The 20,024-nt window shown below is 44.1% G+C and overlaps 1 protein-coding gene across 6 annotated transcripts in view; it reads left to right on the top strand.

Moving 5' to 3' along the window:
* Positions 1 to 1,540: 1,540 nt before the first annotated feature.
* The window catches only part of LOC147367378 (tumor necrosis factor receptor superfamily member 10A-like), a 38,821-nt gene continuing 20,337 nt past the window's right edge, over positions 1,541 to 20,024 (top strand). For all 6 annotated transcript variants that reach the window (XM_086416373.1, XM_086416372.1, XM_086416370.1 and 3 more), the window contains exon 1: positions 1,541 to 2,283. In XM_086416373.1, the coding sequence (XP_086272499.1) occupies positions 2,170 to 2,283 (114 nt within the window). In that variant the 5' untranslated portion in view covers positions 1,541 to 2,169. The remainder of the gene's footprint in view (positions 2,284 to 20,024) is intronic.

Genomic DNA, 20,024 nt, shown 5'->3' with positions numbered 1-20,024 from the left:
AGATTCTCCAACTGGAAAAAAGCAAGCTGAAATTATAAGCTGTCTACAACATGCTCAGTCAGTCACGTCCCACTCTTTGGGACCTATGGACTGAAAAGAAAAACCAATAATCTCAACCATTGCACTGAAAGTAACATCAAAAACATCTGGGAATGCATTTACAAAAGATGTATACAATCTGTACACAGAAAGCTTACCAAATGTTGTCAAGATTAAGTAAGAAAGGTCTAATATAAAACCATCTCATTGATTGCAAGACTCAATATTGTTAAAATGTCAATTCTTGTCAATCATCACTTTCAATGCAATATCTATTAAAATCCCAGGACTTTTTTAATTAAATATTTTATATAAAACTTATATTGAAACGCAAACAATTTCAGAGGAAAAAGAGAACAATTGGAGGACTTAAACTACCTGATTTCAACACTCACTATAAAACTACGGTAATCAAGGCAACAGGCTTCCTAGGCGGCTTACTGGTGAAGAATCTGCCTGCCAGTGCAGGAGCAGCAGGAGACGCAGTTCCATCCCTGTGTCAGAAAATCTGCTAGAGGAGGAAATGGCAACCCAGTCCCGTATTCTTCTTGCCTGGGAAATTCCACAGCCAGAGGAGTCTGGCGGACTCCAGTCCATGGGGTCGCTAAGAGTGGAACAGGACTGAGCACACACACACACAATCAAGGCAACGTGGTATTGGCACAGGAGAGAAAATGAATAGATCCATGGAACACAATATAGAGTCCAGAAATGGAACATATAGATGGTCAATTGAATTTCAACAAAGACAGTAATATTATTCAATGGGAAAAGAAAGTGTTTTCAATAAATGATATTGGAACCGCTGGATAAACATATGGAGGAAAAAGGAATTTTAATTCCTACCACACCGGCCTCACAAAACTGATACAAAAGGGTGGAGCTGGAGGCTCCCGTTCGTGTCTCCCCTGCCCAGTCCCCAGCCCACAGTCGCCCTAGCCTTGTAGGACCTAGACTTGACCCGCTCACCCAATACTGGACTCCCCACAACCTAAGTCCAGCAGAGCGCGGATGTTTCGGGACAGCTGGACGCGCCTGACCCACGTGGGGACCTCCTCGTCCTGGCCCGTTTGGTTTCCTATGCCAATTAGCCGCCAGCAGTTCTGTTTCCCAAAGGCTTTAAAGACTCTACAGGGAAGAAAAGTCTCCAAGAAAGGCTGAATGGAGTGGATTCCTCTAGCTTGCCTGACTGCAAGAGCAGTAGGGTCCAGAGGAGATGGTATGAAGTCCTGCGTGTGAAAGTCAGACGTTGACCCTGGCATTACTGCAACGCACAGGTAGTGATGGAGGAGATCCGAAGCCTATTTGTGACCTGAATTCAGACCCACCGACGGCCGTCTTTGTGACCTTCATTCTGTCCACCCACCTGTTCACTGAGTATCTGCTCCAGTCAGGCACCTGGCTACTAAGATGCTAAGAGCAAACCTCTGATTCAACAACTTTCCCCTGGCACAGAGCTGCCACGTGACTCTGGAGGCAGTGATACCCCTCACCTGCACCCATACTGTTGATGAGCGTGGGAGGAGCAGAAGCTGAGAGCCAGTAGAAGGCGGTAGTCAGAGGACCAGAGGTAGCTCAGGAGGGTCGTTGCCCCTGAGAAGGGATCCGGTTCAAGAAGAACCTTTATTGCCAACTCTGCCTGCTTCGGCTTTCCCAGGTGGCTCCCTGGTAAAGAATCCGTCTGCCAATGCAAGAGATGCAGGAGAGGAGAGTTCCATCCCTGGATCGGGAAGATCCCTGGAGGAGGAAATGGCAAGCTACTCCAGTATTCTTGTCTAGGAAAGCCCATGGACAGAGAAGGCTGGTGGGCCGCAGTCCATGGGGTCAGCAAAGAGTGGAACACGACTGAGCGACTGAGCACGCACGCAGGCTGCGTTCAACTCGCAGTCTAGAGAGAGAGACGGAGATTCTTATTTTTCCGGCACTGATTGAGCAATATCCTGAGTAAGACAAGGCAGGGCCACCTCCGCTTGCTTTCTCTGAAAGCGTGAGTACAGTGCTCGGGAGCGGAGGTATACAGAAGAGCTCCGAGGTCTGGTCATCAGAGGCCGGCTTTCCAAGTTCCACTGACGACCGTGAAGATTCCTCATGACTGTGCCTACCATCAACCTGTAGGGACCTCGACAGCGAATGCTGCCCGACCGCAAACGGCAGCGGGGATGGAGGGCACTGACCTCCTCGATCGCCGGTGGCCCCAAACTTCGGTTCGGGTACCTCGTCTTCGTCATGGGTGTCGTGTTGTGGGTGAGTACCACCGCGGGTACCATTCCGGAAGGCGCGCCTGGTGGCCGGTAAATGGCGGCGGGAAAAGGCCCGGCGGCGTGCTTGCCCGGGTCAGCTGCGGCCGGGGCCTGTCCGAGCGAGATCTACCGTGGGCTGAATGGGGGGAAGGAGCAGGTTCAGGGCCTGGCAGGACAGACCCGGGCCCAGAGGGAGAAGAGCCCGTGTTCTCAGTCCCGGTCCTAGGCTTGTCTGGCTGTCCCAGAAGTAAATTCCAAAGGAAAAAGAATGGAAAACTCCTTTGCAAGCCTCTCTGCTCCCCTTCCTTCCCCGCTCCTCCCTCCCGTCTCCCTTCTTCTTTTCCCTCTCCCCTCCCCTTTTTTGTTGAGATTCTAGAATATGCTCATCGCATCTATTCTTCCCCTCGATTTTTACAGAAAAGTAGCTTTCCCACCCTCCCTTGCATTCAGCACCCCTTCTCGGCTGCTGTAGGTCATTTTGCAAATTCCTTCTACTTTCTTCCGCAGCAACCCACAGGGGTTACAGGGTAAATCCCCAGTAATCAGGCGGCTAGCCTCAGGGGCTCTGTCTAGTTTAGGAGGAAAGGGTCTGAAGATGTTATTTTGATTTCTGTTTTGAGTCTGAAACAGGTGTGGCATGCATTCTGAAAAAACTATTTAATGGCTGCCCTGAACTCCAGGCGGAAGGGTCTACTGTTAACCTAGCTCTCTTTTTACTTGTAAAAACAACTACCCACAGCCACACAAATCTTAGAAGAAACAGGTCTCAGAGCACAAGAAGACCTTGAGAACAAGTCTGAGGCTATGGCTTTGTCATAGCTGATGAGGTTTAGAGTAAAAGAGAAACCCTGTATGATGTTACTTCCACGTTACTTACACTTAAACGTGCAATATAAAAATTACAACAAACTAGTGAGTAACACACAAAAAAGAAGCAGACTCAGGGATACAGAGAAAACCTGGTGGTTACCAGTGAGGAGAGGGAAGCAGGGAGGGCAAGATAGGGATGAGGGGAAAAGAAGAGTTATTGTGAGATTATATGAAATCCTGTGTGTGAATCGCTTGAAAATTGTAAAGCACTATAGAATTTAAAGAATCTTTTGTTAAAAAAAAAACAAAAACAAACAAACAAAAAAGAAACGGTGCAGCTTTTAGGGCCCATTTGTCCCCAGGGAGGAAAGAGTAGTGTTGTTTTGGGTGACCTATCAAGGGAGAGTGAAAATCAAACTAGACCCTAAAACACTTACATCAGCTCCGGGAAGTCACATGGGCACGCAGCAAGGTCCAACTAGATTCTGCAAACCCAGCTAACAGTATTGCATCACTTGCGGGAAGTAAGTGGTAAGAAGCATGAAAGGAAATCCCCAGTCCGGACTCATCTCTGAACTTCACCAGCTTGGTAGCGGTGGACAAATTGCTAGCCGAACTGAAGACACTTCCACAACCCATCCTCCGTTCTCAGTTCCTTTCTTTCTTTAAATTGGCCAAGGCTCAAAGGCTGCAGGAATCAAGGTTCCCAACCTACGATCCAACCTTGACCCCTGCAGTGAAAGTGCGGCATCCTAACCACTGAACCACGAGGGAAGTTTCCTTGTTTCCCTCTCTTCTGTCCCATGCTGCTGCTCCACCGCAGCCCTCCTGTCTCCCTCCTCTGTCTCTGTCTCTCTCTAACAGCCCCAACTCACCCTCCACACACACACCACAAGTCTGTGAGTGGCAAAGTCTCACATCTCCACCGCACCCGGTGCACCCCAGTGGTTGTCTCTCAAACACCGTGCAATGGAGATTACACACCAGGAAGCCTCTTCCTCGTCCATTCCAGCCCCACCCGCCGACTCCCCTTACTTTGACTTCGTCCTTGTCTGTGATCCTGGCACTGTGGGACTTTTCCCTCCATGTCCACACCTGTTCCCTGCCACTGGGAGTCTTGTCACATCTGCCTTGCAGCCCTTCCAGGCTCTTTTCACCTTGGTGACTTTACAGGAATCGCTGTCTCTGCCTCAGGTTCCTGTGGCCAAACTGCCCTGAGGAAAGGAAGGACCTCGCCTTGTCCCCGGTGCCCCACAGCCCCTGCACAGGGCTACTCAGCAGGCTGCAGACAGGACTCCCCCTGAATGCGTGGGTGGTGTGGGTTCTAAGATGCCTGCACTAATGTTAATGTTTTGTCCTGCTCTGAGGGGCATGGGGGTATTGATCTGGGTGGTGGGAAATGTGACCGGCAAGCTGGGGACAGAACAGAGATAACTGAATGTCAATGCTGAAGGATTGCCCAGGTCCATAGAAGACTATTTCAAGTTTTCATCTGATGTTACCAAAGATTTTTTAAATGTACATTTGTAGTGTTAAAAGTGTCAATTCATCAGGAAGACATCTTAACCATAAATATATTGTGCCTAGTAAAAGAGCTTTAAAAATACATAAAGCAAAAATTGATGAAATCAAAGGACTATCATATCACCCTTTAATGAAAATGATAAAGGGTAGTAACATTATCGGGCTTCCCCAGTGGTTCAGTGGTAAAGAATCTGTCTGCCAATGCAGGAGACACAGGTTAGATCCCTAGGCTGGGGAAGCTCCCCTGGAGGAGGAAATGGCAACCCACTCCAGCATGCTTGCTGGAATATCCCATAGAGGAGCCTGGCAGGCTATAGTCCATGGGGTTGCAGAGTCTCTCACAACTTAGCCACTAAACAACAACAGAAGTAACGCTGTCAACCATAATGGGAATTCCCCTGACCGTTCAGTGGTTAGGACCCTGCTGTCTTATGGAGGGCACAACAGGTTCACTGGTTGAGAAACTAACATCCTCGAAGCTGCACAGAGAGACCAAATTAAAAAAAAAAAAAGAAAAAGAAAAAGAAAAATCAACCATCTTGATTTAATTGACATTCAGAGAGCACGCTTGCAACATCTAATGAAGTCTCATTCTTTTTTGATGAATGTGGTACTTCCACTAAGATAGACCACATTCTAGACAATTTAAAAAGTCTAAATAAGTTTAAAAGCAATGAAATATAAACTCTATTTTCTGACTTTAATGAAATTACATTGCTAGTCAAGAATGGTCTCTAGAAAAAGACTCCAAAATTTGAATATTAAGCAACATCCTTCAAATCATTATGGTTCTTAGATGAAATCAAAAGAATATTTTTTTGAATTTCAAAACAAATAGTAGTGAATATATACTAAATGGAAACTTGTGAAAAGCTGCTAACACAGTACTTAAACTGCAGTTTTCAATTAAAATGTGCTACTGCTGCTGCTGCTAAGTCACTTCAGTCATGTCTGACTCTGTGCGACTCCATAGATGGCAGCCCACCAGGCTCCCCCATCCCTGGGATTCTCCAGGCAAGAACACTGGAGTGGGTTGCCATTTCTTTCTCCAGTGCATGAAAGTGAAAAGTGAAAGTGAAGTCGCTCAGTCTTAGTGACCCCATGGACTGCAGCCTACCAGGCTCCTCCATCCATGGGATTCTCCAGGCAGGAGTACTGGAGTGGGGTGCCATCACTTTCTCGGAATTAAAGTGTGAGTGCATGCTAAGTCACTTCCCTTTGTAACCCTTTGGACTGTAGCTTGCCATGCATGCTCCTCTGTCCAAGGGATTCTCCAGGCAAGAATGGAGTGGGTTGTCGTGCCCTCCCCCAGGGAATCTTCCCGACCCAGAGATTGAACCCACATCTCTTTAAGTCTCTTGTATTGGCAGGTGGGTTCTTTACCACTGGTGCCACCTGGGAAGCTCTTCCAATTAAAGATGTTCTATTAAAAAGAATAGGGGTTTGGGAGAAATGGGGAGTACAATTTTTTTAAATTAAAGGAAAAAAAGCGACCTGAAGATTCACATTTTTAAATCACCATAAAATAAGTGCAAATTGAACTCAAAAGAATAGGGAAAAAATAATAATATGAGTAGAAATCATATACACAATGGAGTATTACTCAGCCATTAAAAAGAATACATTTGAATCAGTTCTAATGAGGTGGATGAAACTGGAACCTATTATACAGAGTGAAGTAAGCCAGAAAGAAAAACACCAATACAGTATACTAACGCATATATATGGAATTTAGAAAGATGGTAACAATAACCCTGTGTACGAGACAGCAAAAGAGACACTGATGTATAGATCAGTCTTATGGACTCTGTGGGAGAGGGAGAGGGTGGGGAGATTTGGGAGAATGGCATTGAAACATGTATAATATCATGTATGAAACGAGTCGCCAGTCCAGGTTCGATGCACGATACTGGATGCTTGGGGCTGGTGCACTGGGACGATCCAGAGGGAGGGTATGGGGAGGGAGGAGGGAGGAGGGTTCAGGATGGGGAACACAGGTATACCTGTGGCGGATTCATTTCGATATTTGGCAAAACTAATACAATATTGTAAAGTTTAAAAAAAAATCAATGAAATAGAATACAAATAATGAAAGGAATTGACAAACCAAGTGTTGATTCTCTGAAATGATTAACAAAATTAACAAACCAAATTTTAAAAGAAAAAAGGCCCAAAACCAAAAAATACCAATATCAACAATTAATGATAAGATATTATAACAAACTCTGCAGCCATAGAAAGGACAATAAGGGGAACTTAGGAATAATTTAATGCTGATAAATTTGACAACTTGAATAAAATGGACAAATTCCTTGAAAATATTACTTAGCAAAACAGACACAAGATGAAAAGAAAATCTGATTAATCCTATATCTTTTATGGATTAGAATTCATCACTTAAAATCTTACAGCAATGAAAACTGCAGGCCCATGTAGTTTCATTGAGGAATTCTATAAATATTCATAGAAAAAATAATATCAGTCTTATACAAATTCTTTCAGAAAATATGAACAGGCAACAGTTCTTCACTGTTTTATAAAGCCAGCACAACCCTGGTATCCAAAACTTACAATGACATTACCAAAAAAAAAAAAAAATACTGATCAACATCTATTATAAATATACATGCAAAAATCCTTCATTAAGGGACGCCCCTGGTGGTCCAGTGGTTAAGACTCTCCCTTTCCAATACAGGGCTTCCCTGGTGACTCAGATGGTAAAGAATCTGCCTGCAGTGGGGGAGACCCAGATTTGGTCCCTGGGTTGGGAAGATCCCTTGGAGAAGGGAATGGGTACCCACTCTATTATTCTTGCCTGGAAAATTCCATGGACAGAGGAGCCTGACTGGCTATAGTCCATGGGGTCGAAAAGTCGGTCACAACTGAGCGACTAACACTTTCACTTGCATAGTTTGAAATCAGGAAGCAAGATGCCACCAGCCTTCCTTATCTTTCTTAAAAAATTACTTTGGCTCTTCGGAGTCTTTTGTGGTTCTGTAAAAATTTTAATTATTTGTCTTATTTCTGTGAAAAGTGCCATTGAAATTTTGATAAAAATTGCATCGAATCTCTAGATATCTATGGGTATATGGACATTCAAAAATATTGATTATTTAAATCCATAAGCATGGACTGTTTTTCCATTTATTTGTGCAGTTTTCAATGTACAGGTCTTTGACCTCCTTGGCTAAATTTATTCAACTTATTCGTAGGAATTTTATTTTTTTGATGCCATTGTAAATTAGATTGTTTTCTTATTTCTCTTTCTGCTGGTTTGTTATTCATGTAAAGAAACGCACCGTATGTTTTCATATTGATTTTTCTATCCTGTAGCTATACTGGCTTCATTTATTAGTCTTAAGAGGTTTTTTTAAATGGAGTGTTTAGCATTGTCTATACATAATATCATGTCACCTGCAAAATGGGACACTTTTACTTCCTCCTTTCCTAGTTGGATGCTTTTTATTTCTTTTTCTTACCTAATTGCTCTGGCTGGGACTTCCAATACTATGTTAAATAAAGATGACAAAAGTGAGTGTCTGTATCTTGTTCCTGATCTTAGAGGAGATAATTTCAGCTTTTCACTATGGAATGTGGTGTTTGCTGTGGCCTTGTCACACAGGGTTTTATATGTTGAGGTGTATTTCCTCTACGTCTGCTTTGTTGAGAGTTGTATCGTAAATCAATATTGAATTTGTCAAATGCATATGAGATGATCATATGACTTTTATTCTTCATTTTATTAATGTGGTATATCACATTGACTGATCTGTGATTTTTTTTTTTTTTTGATTTGTAAATTTTGAACCATAGTTTGCATCCTTAGAATAAATCCCACTGATTATGTTGTATGGTCCTTTTAATGTATTGTTGAATTCAGCTTTCTAAATTTTGTTGATGACTTTTGCATTTGTGTTCATCAAGAATATTGGCCTGTAAATTTCTTTGTGTGTGTATGTGGCTGACTTCCAGTCAACCTGAATCTAGGCACTGAGACCTTCCCTTTTGGGATAGTGTTACTGAAAGTGTGTGTGTGGGTCTGGCTGCTCTCTGCCCAAAAGCCAATAAGCAGGCCAGGTTGGTGGTAAGGAAAGTTTGCTTTATTTCAGATGCGGACAACTCGGGGGTGAGAGTGGTGAACATCTATCCGAAGGCCGACTCCCCGCCCCCACTGGCAACCTGTGGGCAAGAGCTTTTACAGACAGAAGTGAGAAGGGAACCACATATAGAAACAGCAGAGTCAGCTCTGATAGTCATCTTCAAATTGGTCATCGGTGGTCTGACCAGCATCATCTTGATTGTTTTAGGTACAGTTCCAGGGTCCATTTGTCTCCATTTCTCTGAGGCCAGTTCTTGGAATTGTGGCACCTCATATCCTGGGTACAGTCTGGTCATCATGTAGTTAACTTCTCCACTTAGGGTATCTGTAAGACAGCTCACCATGAAGATGCTCAACAGCACTCATTATCAGAGAAATGCAAATCAAAACCACAATGAGGTACCATCTCACACCGGTCAGAATGGCTGCTATCAAAAAGTCCACAAACAATAAATGCTGGAGAGGGTGTGGAGAAAAGGGAACCCTCTTACACTGTTGGTGGGAATGCAAACTAGTACAGCCACTATGGAGAACAGGGTGGAGATTCCTTTAAAAACTGGAAATCAAACTGCCATACGACCCAGCAATCCCACTGCTGGGCATACACACCAAGGAAACCAGAATTGAAAGAGACATGTGTACTCGAATGTTCATCGCAGCACTGTTTACAATAGCTAGGTCACGGAAGCAACCTAGATGTCCATCAGCAGATGAATGGATAAGAAAGCTGTGGTACATATACACAATGGAATATTACTCAGCTATTGAAAAGAGTGCATTTGAATCACTTCTAATGAGGTGGATGAAACTGGAGCCTATTATACAGAGTGAAGTAAGTCAGAAAGAAAAACACGAATACAGTATACTAACACAAATATATATGGAATTTAGAAAGATGGTAATGATAACCCTGTATGTGAGACAGCAAAAGAGACATAGATATAAAGAACAGACTTTTGAACTCTGTGGGAGAAGATGAGGGTGGGATGATTTGAGAGAATAGCCTTGAAACATGTATATTATCATAGTTAACTAGATCGCCAGTCTAGGTATGATGCATGAGACAGGGTGCTCAGGGCCGGTGCACGGGGATGACCCTGAGAGATGGGATGGGGAAGGAGGTGGGAGGGGGTTCAGGATGAGGAACACACGTACACCCATGGCTGATTCATGTTAATGTATGGCAAAAACCACTACAATATTGTAATTAGCCTCCAATTAAATTAATTTTTAAAAAAAGACAGCTCACAGGATATGGCTCAGAATATTATCTATAGCCCTTGATAAAGAACTAAAGATCCTTGACTAAGCTTAATGACTACATTATTATTGTTTGGTCTCCTTTGACTATTTTCCTTTGTTTCTGCATTTCTCACTTCTTTGATGAAACTTATTCTTGGACTGAAGTTTTCCATAGACAAGAGGCAGGCAGAGGACGTAGTGGGGGGAGGGGCAAGGACCATAGTGTCCTGCTCCGTTGCAGTAGGACAGGTCTTGGCACATGCTCAACTACTGGGAACTCTTAAAAAATATAGTAGGCTGCTTCAACAATCCCAAGAGATTGGGAGATGACTAAGAGAAGGCTGAATAAAAAATTCATTTCCTACACAAGGCCACTCCTTCAAGACTGGGAGAGAGGTGGTTGTTTCATCTACTGTCTAGAAACAAACACAGAGAGTCAAGCAAAATGAAGAAACAGGGAAACCTGTTCCAAGTGACTAAATAGATAAAGCCTTAGAAAGAAGCCTTAATGAAATGGAGATAAATAATTTAGTTGATAAAGGGTTCAAAGTAATGGTCATACAGAAGCTTGCTGAACTGGGGAGAAGAATGGATGAATACAGTGAGAACTTCAACAAAGAGATGGAAAATATAAGAAACTGTCAAATAGAAGCCACAGAGCTGAAACATACAATAACTGAACTGACAAACAATAGAAGGGTTCAGCAGCAGACTAGGTAAAGTAAAGAAAGGATCAGTCATCTCAAAGACAAAGCAGTGGAAACTTCCCTGGTGGTCCGTGGTTAAGACTCCAGCTTACAATGCAGGGGAAAGTGAAAGTGAAAGTCGCTCAGTCGTGTCGGACTATTTTCGACCCCATGGACTGTGTGGATCACAATAAACTGTGGAAAACTCTGAAAGACATGGGAATACCAGACCACCTGACCTGCCTCTTGAGAAACCTGTATGCAGGTCAGGAAGCAACAGTTAGAACTGGACATGGAACAACAGACTGGTTCCAAACAGGAAAAGGAGTATGTCAAGGCTGTGTATTGTCACCTTGCTTATTTAACTTCTATGCAGAGTACATCATGAGAAACGTTGGACTGGAAGAAGCACAAGCTGGAATCAAGATTGCCGGGAGAAATATCAATAACCTCAGATATGCAGATGACACCACCCTTATGGCAGAAAGTGAAGACGAGCTAAGAAGTCTCTTGATGAAAGTGAAAGAGGAGAGTGAAAAAGTTGGCTTAAAGTTCAACATTCAGAAAAATAATATCATGGCATCTGATCCCATCACTTCATGGGAAATAGATGGGGAAGCAGTGTCAGACTTTATTTTGGGGGCTCCAAAATCACTGCAGATGGTGATTGCAGCCGTGAAATTAAAAGATGCTTACTCCTTGGAAGGAAAGTTATGACCAATCTAGATAGCATATTCAAAAGCAGAGACATTACTTTGTCAACAAAGGTCCATCTAGTCAAGGCTATGGTTTTTCCAGTGGTCATGTATGGATGTGAGAGTTGGACTGTGAAGAAAGCTGAGCACCGAAGAATTGATGCTTTTGAACTGTGGTGTTGGAGAAGACTCTTGAAAGTCCCTTGGGCTGCAAGGAGATCCACCCCGTCCATTCTAAAGGAGATCAGTCCTGGGTGTTCTTTGGAAGGACTGATGCTAAAGCTGAACCTCCAATACTTTGGCCACCTCATGTGAAGAGTTGACTCAATGGAAAAGACTCTGATGCTGGGAGGGATGGGGGGGCAGGAGGAGAAGGGGACGACAGAGGATGAGATGTCTGAATGGCATCACTGACAGGATGGACGTGAGTTTGAGTGAACTCCGGGAGTTGGTGATGGATAGGGAGGCCTGGCGTGCTGCAATTCATGGGTTCGCAAAGAGTTGGACAGGACCGAGTGACTGAACTGAACTGGACTATACAGTCCATGAAATTCTCCAGGCCAGAATGCTGGAATGGGTAGCCGTTCCCTTCTCCAGGGGATCCTCTTAACCCAAGGATCAAACCCAGGTCTCCCACATTGCAGGTGGATCCTTTACCAGCTGAGCCATCAGAAAAGCCCAAGATTACTGGAGTGGGTAGCCTATCCCTTCTCTAGCAGATCTTCCCGACCCAGGAATTGAACTGCGGTCCCCTGCACTGCAAGTGGATTCTTTACCAGCTGAGCTACCAGAAAGCAATGCAGAGGATGTAGGTTCAATCCCCAGTCAGGGAACTAAGGTCCCATATGCCACGGTGCAACTAAGCCCATGCTGCAACTGCTGACCTCACACACCACAACTTGAGAGTCCATGCACTGCAACAAAAGATCCCATGTGACAAAACTAAGACCTGATGCAACCAAATAAATAGGCAAATATATATTTTAAAAAATGTTTTAAAAAAGACAAGGCAGTGGAACTCACCCAATCAGAACATCAGAGAGGAAAAAGAATGAAATACAGTGAAGATAGCTTCAGAACCTTATGGGACAACATTAAAGGATATTATAGGGCAATACTGCATTATAGGGCTCCAAAAGAGAACTAGAAAGGGGCAGAAAACTTATGTGATTAAATAATGGCTGAAAACTTACCTAATGTGGGGAAGGAATCAGACACCTAGATATAGGAAGCTCAGAAAGTTCCAAATAAGGACCTTAAAGAGATCCTTACTGCTGCTGCTGCTGCTGCTGCTGCTGCCTTAAAGAGATCCTTACTAAGACACATTATAATTAAAATGTCAAAAGTTAAAGATAATGGAGAGAATATTAAAAACAGCAAGAGAAAAACAACTTGTTACCTACAAGGGAACCCCCATAAGGCTATCAACAGACTTTTCAGCACAAAAATTGCAAGTCAGAAGGGAGTGGCAAAATATATTCAAAATGCTAAAAGGAAAAAAACGTCTAACTAGTAATACTCTTCATAGCAAAGTGATTATTCATAAACAAAACAGTTTTCCAGACAGGCGGCGCTAGTGCTAAAGAACTCGCCTGCCAATTCAGGAGACTCAGGAGATGCAGGTTCCAGCCCTGGGTGGGGAAGATCCTCTGGAGGAGGACATGGCAACTCACTCCAGTATTCTTGCCTGGAAAATTCCATGGGCAGAGGAGCCTGGTGGGCTCCAAAAAGTCGGACATGACTGAGCACATTATGGTTATGGTGAGACAAACAAAAGCTAAAGGAGTTAATCACTAAACTGGCCTTAAAACAGATGTTAAAAAAAATTTTTTTAAGCTGAAAATAAAAGCCATCAAATAATAACAAGAACAGATATGAAAGAATAAATCTCACTGGAAGGTAAATATTTAGTAACAGTACTGGTTTGATTACCTATAAAGCTAATATGAAGCTTAAAGACAAAAGCAGTAAAAATAACTATGATTACAATAATTAACAAAGGGATATTCAAGAGGCAAAGATGTGAAAAGTGACATCAAAAATGTACAATGTTGGGGGTAGGAGACTAAAAATGATGAGCTTTAGAATGGGATCACACTTGTTATCAACTTAAAATAGACTGTTATAGATATAAGTTGCCATATGTAGGGCTTCCTGGGTAGCTCAGCTGGTAAAGACTCCCCTGCAGTGCAGGAGAGTCTGATTCAATTCCTGGGTTGGGAGGTTCCCCTGGAGAATGGATAGGCTACCTACTTCAGTATTCTGGCTGCTGTTGCTGCTGCTGCTGCTAAGTCACTTCAGTCGTGTCCGACTCTCTGCGACCCCAGAGACGGCAGCCCACCAGGCTCCCCCGTCCCTGGGATTCTCCAGGCAAGAACACTGGAGTGGGTTGCCATTTCCTTCTCCAGTGCATGAAAATGAAAAGTGAAAGTGAAGTCTCTCAGTTGTGTCCGACTCTTAGCGACCCCCTGGACTGCAGCCCACCAGGCTCCTCCGTCCATGGGATTTTCCAGGCAAGAGTTCAGTATTCTTGGGCTTCACAAAACAAAACCTATAGTTAATACACAAAAGATCAATGTCTTTTAAAACCTGAGGATAGTTCCTTAACGTTTGATCCTGTGATCTGATTTTTTGTTTGTTTGCACTAAGTATAATGCTTATTTGTAAAAGTGTGTGTGTGAGTGTGTGTATGTGTGTGTGAACTGCTTGAGGAGGGAGAGGGAGTCTCCTCATGGGCCAGGGTACCTGATTCTTGGTCCACACACTTGACATTGCTCCAGGGGGTACAGGCCATGGCCACGAGCTTCCTCTCAGGGCACCTGGGTACAGACACAGGGATGACGTAGGGGACCCAACAGGGACAGCTGGCTGGATGAGGAGGAGGAAGGGGCAAGCTCCTGTCCCAGGTCTCCTGACAAGACAGTGGAGAGGGGACAGGCTTTTGCTGTCTGCAGGTCAGGATCCCCTCAGTCCCCCTCATTGGGCGGGAGAAGGATCCAGGCTTGTGCCCTGCAGCCCCCGGGCTCCTGCTGAGTGTTCAGAGCTGTCCTTGCAGGGCCTCTGCAAGGCCCACCCTGGCCTCCCTGGGCTGCAGGGGGAGTCCTGTGAGGGGAGGCCTCATCTAGGTCAAGGGTCACAAGGGTGTGGGCACAAGCTGAGCTTCATCCTTCAGTCAAGCTTTAAATACGAGGCCCTCTCGTCCTCCACCTGTTGACTCTTCCTACCAACCTCAGCCAACACTGGAGTGTCAGAGGACAGTGAATTACTATTGACCTTCAAGTCCCCAAATAGGAAAGATTCAGGTGCTACTGGGGAACAGGGCTGGGTGTGAGGCCAGTCAAGTTGGCTCAGGGTTTTATGGGAACCTTGAAGGAGCACACTCATGGCCTCATTATGACTCTGTCTGCTGTCAGCACCTTTGGGCTTTCTAGGCCCCTTCTTGCTTACAAAAATAATTAAAGATTACATTTCGGACTCAATAGGTATAAAGATGAATATAACTGAGACTGAACTCTATGCAAATAGTTTTGTATGATTTCAAGATTTTTTTTAAAATTGGAGTATAATTGCTTTACAATATTGTATTATTTTCTGCTGTACAATGAAATGAATCAGCTATATGTATACACATAGCCCTCCCTCTTAGACATCCTCAATCCTCCAGGTCATCACAGAGAATGAAGCTGAATTCCCTGTGCTATACAGCAGGTTCGCACTAGTTATTTATTTTACACGTGGCGGTGTGTATATGTCAATCCCAATCTCTCAGTTCATCCCATCCCTCCCTCCCCCACCTCCGCCCCCGTCCCGTGTCCAGATGTGTGTCCTCTACATCTGTGTCTCTCCTCCTGCCCTGCAATAGGTTCATCTGTACCATTTCTCTAGATTCTACATATATACTGAAAAATTTTTCATGGGCCACTGATGGGATCATGGACCCTAACCTGCAGCCTGCTGTGCCCAGTGGAGAAGCTAGCTTGGCCTAAGGGGAAATGTGTTGAAGAGGTGTGGGGATGGACAGGGCAAGGGGCAGTGTGGGGCCACACAATCGGATGAGGAGGGGCTCTGCAGCCTCAGAAGACCCCACCAGCATGGGAAAGCCTGGGGGCGGTTGGGGCTCTATAGGAAGAGGGGAGAAAATGGGGTACAGGGAAGCTCAGGAGTTTCCCTGGTGGCTCAGATGGTAAAGAGTCTGTCTGCCACACGGGAGACCCAGGTTTCACCCCTGGGTGGGGAAAATCCCCTGAGAAGGGAATGATCCCCTGATCCCCTGGAGAAGGCAGTGGCTACCCACTCCAGTATTCTTGCCTGGAGAATCCCATGGATAGAGGATCCTGGCAGGCTACAGTCCATGGGGTCGCAAACAGTTGGACATGACTTAGTGACTAAACAACAACAATCAACATAAAATACTGCTGGACTTTTTTTTCTTAAATATTGTCTTTGAAATTCAGAACGTATTTTTCACTTGCAACACATCTTGATTCAGAGAAGCTGTTTGAAGTGCTCCATTCCCATAAGGACCTGGTGATTACTCTATTGAACAGCACCACCTGGGCCCCTAGAACTTAGAAAGGAAGTCCTAATTCCTGTTCTCAACGAGCTCGTAGTCCTTAAGAGACACAAAGAGGCACAGAACAAATACAGTGATGAGGGAAGAGCCTTCAAACAAAGCCCATGCCATTGGGCCCTGGCGGGAAAACAAGAGGAAAAATGGTCCGACCTGTAGAGAGTCACAGTGACCCAAAGGAAGGGGGTTCTGTGATCTGGAACTGAGCTGAAGACTTGGAAGAGCTGTCACAACCCGGGACCCCATGTCCCTAGGCTTGACCTTCACCTCCTGGGCTTTCCTCCTTCAGATGACCTCAGTCTTCCTTGCAGGATCTGTCTCTCTCATCTAATTCATATTTATTAATAATGAAAGATGCTCTTTAAAAAACCCAACCTTTAAAACCTTTCCTTAATAATGTTTTATGATGATGACACTTCCTATTAATGATAAAAAACTAACTCTTCAATAATGATGATACAGCAACTAGGATGACTTCTGAAAAAGAATGATGTTTCTTCCTTATGCTCTTCTTATTGGATAATTAAAAATAGGTGGATCAATCAATTAATTGTAATATATGAGACCAGAAGGGTACTGCAAAAATATGAGAAAAAATTTCTTACCACTTTGGAGAGGGGAAGAACTTCTTCAGTATGACAACAAATTATAAAACTTGCTTAAAGGATATATAAAAATTAAGAAAGCCAAAGGGAAGGAATCATAACAAAGATAAAAACAAACTAGAAAAAAAGTACTCAGAACACAAATCACACTTAGAAATGTAACTTCCTTAATCTGTAAGGATTCATAATGAACCGAAAGAAGATCAACGCGAAAATGGTAGACATGAACAACATTATAAAACAATTAGACCAACAGACATCTATTGAATACTCCAGTCAAGAACAAAATACATTCTTCTCAAGTGTGCATGGAACATTCTCCAGAATAAACCATATGCTGCTGCTAAGTCACTTCAGTTATGTCCGACTCTGTGCGACCCCATAGACGGCAGCCCACCAGGCTCCCCTGTCCCTGGATTCTCCAGGCAAGAACACTGGAGTGGGTTGCCATTTCCTTCTCCAATGTATGAAAGTGAAAAGTGAAAGTGAAGTTGCTCAGTCGTGTCCGACTCTTAGCGACCCCATGGACTGCAGCCTACCAGGCTCCTCCATCCATGGGATTTTCCAGGCAAGAGTACTGGAGTGGGGTGCCATTGCCTTCTCCAAATAAACCATATACTAGCTCATAAAACAAATATCAATATATTTAAAAGGAGAGCCATAATAGAACACATACCCTCCCACCACAATGGAATGAAATTAGAAATCACAAACAGGAAGGGATTGGGGAACTTCACAGCTATGATAAAATTTAAACAAGACACTTTCAAATAACCAATTAGTCAAAGAAGATATCAAAACAGAAATTGTTAAATATTTTGAGATAAATGAAACTGAAGATACAGTATACCAAAACTTATGGGATATAGCTAAAGCAGCTGAAAACTTAGAAAGAAATTTATGCCTATAAATGACTGCAGTAAGGAAGAAGAAAAATCTCAAATCAATAACCTAATACTATTCAGTGACACACTAGAAAATGAAGAACATACTAAAGGTAAAGCAAACAGAGGAAGGAAATAGTACAGATTAGAACAGAAAGTAATGAAACTAAAGCTAGAAAAACAACAGAGTCCGTGCTGATGAACGTGTGATGGATCTTGTGGGGCCCTGGCCCTTCTGCTTGCCCAGGACTGCAGTAGAAACAGGAAAAGGCCGTTCTGGTCCCACCTTCTGCCCCAAGAGGAAGTGGTGAAGGAGGGAGATCAGGTTCATGGAGGGGAAGGGAGCCAGCTGTGGTAGACTGGCTGCTCTAAGAGATGTTATGTTACTTATTACCTGTCTTGTTTTCACTAGCTGTCAATATATTCCTGACACCTAAAGCAGGCAGCACAGAGCGGGTGCTCCTATGGTTGTTGAATGATTGAATAAAGGCTGCATGTATGCCACTGTGTGGTTATTATAATATTTAGTAATAAGCCTCCTAAAACTAAAAATTTCTGATTTTTTCAAAATTATTACATTGAATATATTTGAAAATAAAACCATATATGTTTTCTGATGACGTTAGTAGGTGACTTTCTAGAAGAGTAGAATCTGGGTCAACCCACCAAGCATATTTTGTACTTGTAAATATACAAGTGTATTTTTACTGTAACCCAGCCTCACACACACACATGGGCACAGGTGCGTCCAGCTTTGGTTCCTGGAATTCAGTAGTTTTGATCTGATGTTGTGGGTCTTTCTTTGTTTTATTTTTCCTAACTGTGAAAAAAAAATTTCATATGATCCATTTATTTATTTATATTTTTGGCTGCGGTAGGTCTTCATTGCTGCACGTGGGCTTGTTCTAGTTGCAGTGAGCAGGGGCTGCTCTTCAGTGCAGTGCCCAGGTTTCTCATGCAGTGGCTTCTCTTGTTACGGAGCGTGGGCGCCAGGCACGCGGCCTCAGTAGTTCCAGCCCTTGGGCTCATTAGTTGCAGTTCGAGGGCTCTAGAGCTCTGGCTCAGTAGTTGTGGTGCATGGGCTTAGTCGTTCCACAGCATGTGAGATCTTCCTGCACCAGAGGTGGAACCTGTGTCCCCTGCATTGGCAGGCAGATTCTTATCCTTTGTGCTCCCAGGGAAGTCCTAAATTAAGTTTTAAGAAAAGAATGAGGTTGCATCCTAGTTTCATGTAGAAATTCTTGTCATTGTGGATGCAGCCTCCTGTTTTGAGATGGTTTCAAAAAGTCAAAATTGGTACTTAATTTTATCTTTTCACCTTCCCTGGAGACTATCGCATGCTTTCATTTCCTTATTTAGACTACTGATAATGGTGCAAAGCGTCTCCACACTTGTGGAATAACTATTCTTCTGTTTTCCTAAGTGCCCTCATATATATTCCTCATTTGAGTCCCATATATCCTGGGATGGAGTGCCTGTCCTGATGGGGTGGGTGGGAAAGGACTACTGGGGCAGAAGAGACTGTGTGGGGTGCTGGGAGTGTTCTGTGTCTTGACTGGGTGATGGCTACTCAGCTGCATACAGTTATCAAAGCTGGAGCAGATACTTAAGAAGTGAGGATTACTGCAGGGAATGGTCTGTAAAAATAGAAACTATCAAAAGGAATCAACACAAAATTGTAGGGCTGAAAAGTCAAACAGCTGAAGTGAAAAATCCACACTACACGTGTTTAACTGTGCAATTGACCGGTAGAAGAAAGGATTGGTGAGCTTGACGATAGGACAAAAGAACACAGGACAGATAGCCTCTGCATGTGCATTTCCTAAAGAAAGCGGAGTCCCTGGTTTATCTCTTCTTCTAGACAGGGAAACAGTTGGAGATCCCTTTGAAGAGTTTGTTGATATTATCAAACAATACAAGAAATAGCTACATTATCCACTAGCTAGAAGAGACTCGTATATTCATGAATCCATGACCTAAATACATAACTTTATATAAAAAGAAGCATGTGTGTACTTTCCTCCCCCTCCTTGCAGTCTCCTCTGGAGAAGCTGTGAGTGGCACAGGGGCAGGGGTGTATGTTCTTGCTGGGTCATTCACTCCTTCCTTCCCCTCTTTGTTCCTGCATGAGTGTGTCTCCTGCTGTGACTCAAGATTTCCAGGCACCAGGTTTCTTGGAGACTAGAATTCAGCCCCTCCTCCGTCCATCTCCTCCCTGCCCTTCCCCTGGGAAAGGGGCCCCAGCCGGGCCTGACTGCCCACAGCCTGCCCCAGTGGTGTCTCGGGTTGCACCTGGGCCTGCTAGGCTCCTGGAGGTGCAGACTGGCTGTGACAGCTGTCGGGAAGGTATCTTGCTTGCTGGGGTCCTCCTGTGGCCCCTCACTTGTGAGCCTCCTGCTACTCTGGGGACACCTTCTCTTTCTGTCCCCACTGGCCTTTCTGTCACCTTCTCAGTAGGCCTGGTGACTCAGCCCTGCAACCTCACAGAGACCGTTTTTTTTTTTTTTCTCTCTCCTGGACCTTAGGCCCTAGCTCTTCTCCCTTTGAGTTGCTAGGAGGCTCCACAGTCAGGCTTCTGTCCCCTTCCCAAAGCCAAGGTGCTGAGTACAGAGCTGTATCCACTCCCAGGG

The sequence above is a fragment of the Bos grunniens genome, chromosome 8, assembly GCF_055505025.1.
Source record: "Bos grunniens cultivar Pamir isolate PY7600 chromosome 8, Bosgru_T2T1.0, whole genome shotgun sequence".
NCBI classification, from domain to species: domain Eukaryota; kingdom Metazoa; phylum Chordata; class Mammalia; order Artiodactyla; family Bovidae; genus Bos; species Bos grunniens.
Note: the sequence above shows the minus strand (reverse complement) of the source record. Positions and strands in the feature narration are given on the sequence as shown.